The sequence below is a fragment of the Sceloporus undulatus genome, chromosome 2 (assembly GCF_019175285.1).
Source record: "Sceloporus undulatus isolate JIND9_A2432 ecotype Alabama chromosome 2, SceUnd_v1.1, whole genome shotgun sequence".
NCBI classification, from domain to species: Eukaryota; Metazoa; Chordata; class Lepidosauria; order Squamata; family Phrynosomatidae; genus Sceloporus; species Sceloporus undulatus.
In genome coordinates this window covers 4,449,789-4,451,984 of record NC_056523.1, presented here as the reverse complement: position 1 = coordinate 4,451,984, position 2,196 = coordinate 4,449,789, and the positions used below count along the sequence as shown (strand labels likewise).

General features: G+C 48.5%; 1 protein-coding gene across 3 annotated transcripts in view; it reads left to right on the top strand.

The window, feature by feature from the left end:
• LOC121923018 (H-2 class I histocompatibility antigen, Q9 alpha chain-like) overlaps positions 1 to 2,196 on the top strand; it is a 26,270-nt gene that overhangs the window by 12,531 nt on the left and 11,543 nt on the right. For 2 of the 3 annotated variants that reach the window (XM_042453113.1, XM_042453112.1), the window contains one exon: positions 1,311 to 1,586. The exons of the other annotated variant lie outside the window; for it this stretch is intronic. In XM_042453113.1, coding sequence (XP_042309047.1) covers positions 1,311 to 1,586 — 276 coding nt within the window. The remainder of the gene's footprint in view (positions 1 to 1,310; positions 1,587 to 2,196) is intronic. 3 annotated transcript variants of the gene reach the window in all.

The following is a 2,196-nucleotide window of genomic DNA, read 5'->3' as shown; positions in this document are numbered from 1 at the left end:
TCACAAAACTACAGTTCCCAGAATTCCCTAGCACTGAGCCAGGGCAGTGAAAGCAGTCTCAGACTGGATTATTTCTGCAGTGTGTTTTGGACCTGTGCCATCTCTCCTCTTTAATAGACTGTTGCAGCTGCATGCCATGGAGAACAGCGAAAGATAGCTCAGTCCTTGAAATGTTTACTCAAAAGTAAGTCCTGCAGAACACAGTGGGATTTACCCCCAAGTAAATACGTACATGGTGCATTGGTTTGAGCATTGGACTATGACCCTGTGGACAACGATTCCTGCTCAGTCATGGAAACCCACTAGGTGACCTTGGGGGGAGTCACACACTCTCAGCCTTAGGTTCATCTTAGGTTCTCCCTAAGTCAGAAATGACTTGAAAGTGCACAACAACAAGTATACAAGAGTCAAAATAAGCACAATCCTAAAATAAGAATTCTGACTTGCAAAATGATTTCTTTGGAACTTAATAACTGAAAGTTGCCAGTATGGGAAGAGGCTGTTTTTTCCCTATGTGGATAATGATGGAGGAGAGGGAGTCATAACTCTTTGGAAGGCTTGGGAAGGAGGCTACACTGAAGTAGACTGGGGCTTCTGAAAGCAGAAGGAAGCCATCTTGGAGGAGGGTTGCCTGAATCAGAGCAGAGGATGGAGCCTTTGGCAATGTCCCTAGACAGACCCCTCTGTGGCTCTGCCTTTTCATCCCAGGAAACCTAGGCCCTCTTTGGGGAATGCTCTGGTTTCTCTCCTTCTTTTTCAGTGGACCCAAAGCTCCCTCCTCCCTCTTCCTCTCTCTTATAAAATGTCAGCCCCTGTCCTCTCCGGAGCACTGGAAACCAACCCTGTCCCTTAGAATATCAACACACACACATTGCCCCCCCCCCCCCCTTATACAAAAGGTTGCCTTTTTCTTTCTGGAGGGAGCTGGGATTGGAGCCCCCTTCTCTGGACGGGAGTCTGAACAGAAGAGGAGCCTCGGTGGGGATTGGCAGGGCCCCAGTTCTGCAGGGAAACTCCATTTAAGAGTGGCCCCCCTTGCCTTTTGGAAATGGGGGGGGGGATGCTCCATGGGGTGGGCAGAAGAAGTGCCCCAAAGGCAGTAGGGCCAGAGAAGCTGTTGAGGAGAATCAGAGGGAGGTAGGGGAGAAGGAGAGGCCTTGTCTCAAAGTTTTAATGTTAACACTGGATTAATGTAAAAAATGCATTCCTGTCTGGACCTCATTTATTGGGCTTTAATGGGGGGGGGGGAGTCTCCCTTCTGCAGTCTTCTGCTGCTTCTCTCATCTCTTCGTCTTGTCTGGGTCTTCCAGGGTTTCACGCCCTCCAGTGGATGTATGGCTGTGAGCTGAGGAAAGATGGGAGCAAAGGAGGGTATTGGCAGTATGGCTATGATGGGAAGGACTACATCAGCTTTGACAAGGAGACCCTCACCTGGACGGCAGCTGATCTTCCAGCCCTGAACTCCAAGAGGAAGTTGGATCCTAACACAGTAAGCAACCAGTACACGAAGGCCTACCTGGAGGAGATCTGCATTGAGTGGCTGCAGAGATACCTGGAGTACGGGAAGGAGGACCTGCGGAGGACAGGTGAGGGGATTATAGTGAAGATCATGAAGGAAGGAGTGGAGCAGCAGGACACAATGTCTTCCTATTCCTCACATTCCAAACACTTTCTTTTTATAATTATAGAAAGAGCAAACACTGCTGGCATAAAAAGGGCCAGAGAAAGAGTGGGACTGTTCCTCTTTGGACTATTGGGAGGGATGCAGTTTTGGATATTTTTCCAATGGGGTTTTTTTTTGGGGGGGGGGTCCTAGAAACAGAAAACTGGCATAGTGAAGATGGGGAGTGGTTTTTGCTCCATGTGATTTTTGTCTTGCTCCACTTGATCCTGTTTAGTGTTAGATGGAAGCCTCCAAACATACAGTCATAGAATAGAATCAGAGTTGGAAGAGACCACAAGGGCCATCCAGTCCAAGCCCAGTCTTCCCTTCAACCTCCAGCCTCAAGTGCCACAGCCCACTCTCTGTCTCCTTCTTGGGCAGATCTTGCTGGAAAGTGAAACAGAAAGGAACCGAGCATCCAAGTGTAAAAAGGAGGGAGGGAAAAAAGGAATGTGCCAGGAGCTTTAAGGCTAGCTGGTTTTCATTTTAGCACAATCTTTTGTGGATATAAACCCACTTCTTCAGATGCAGTA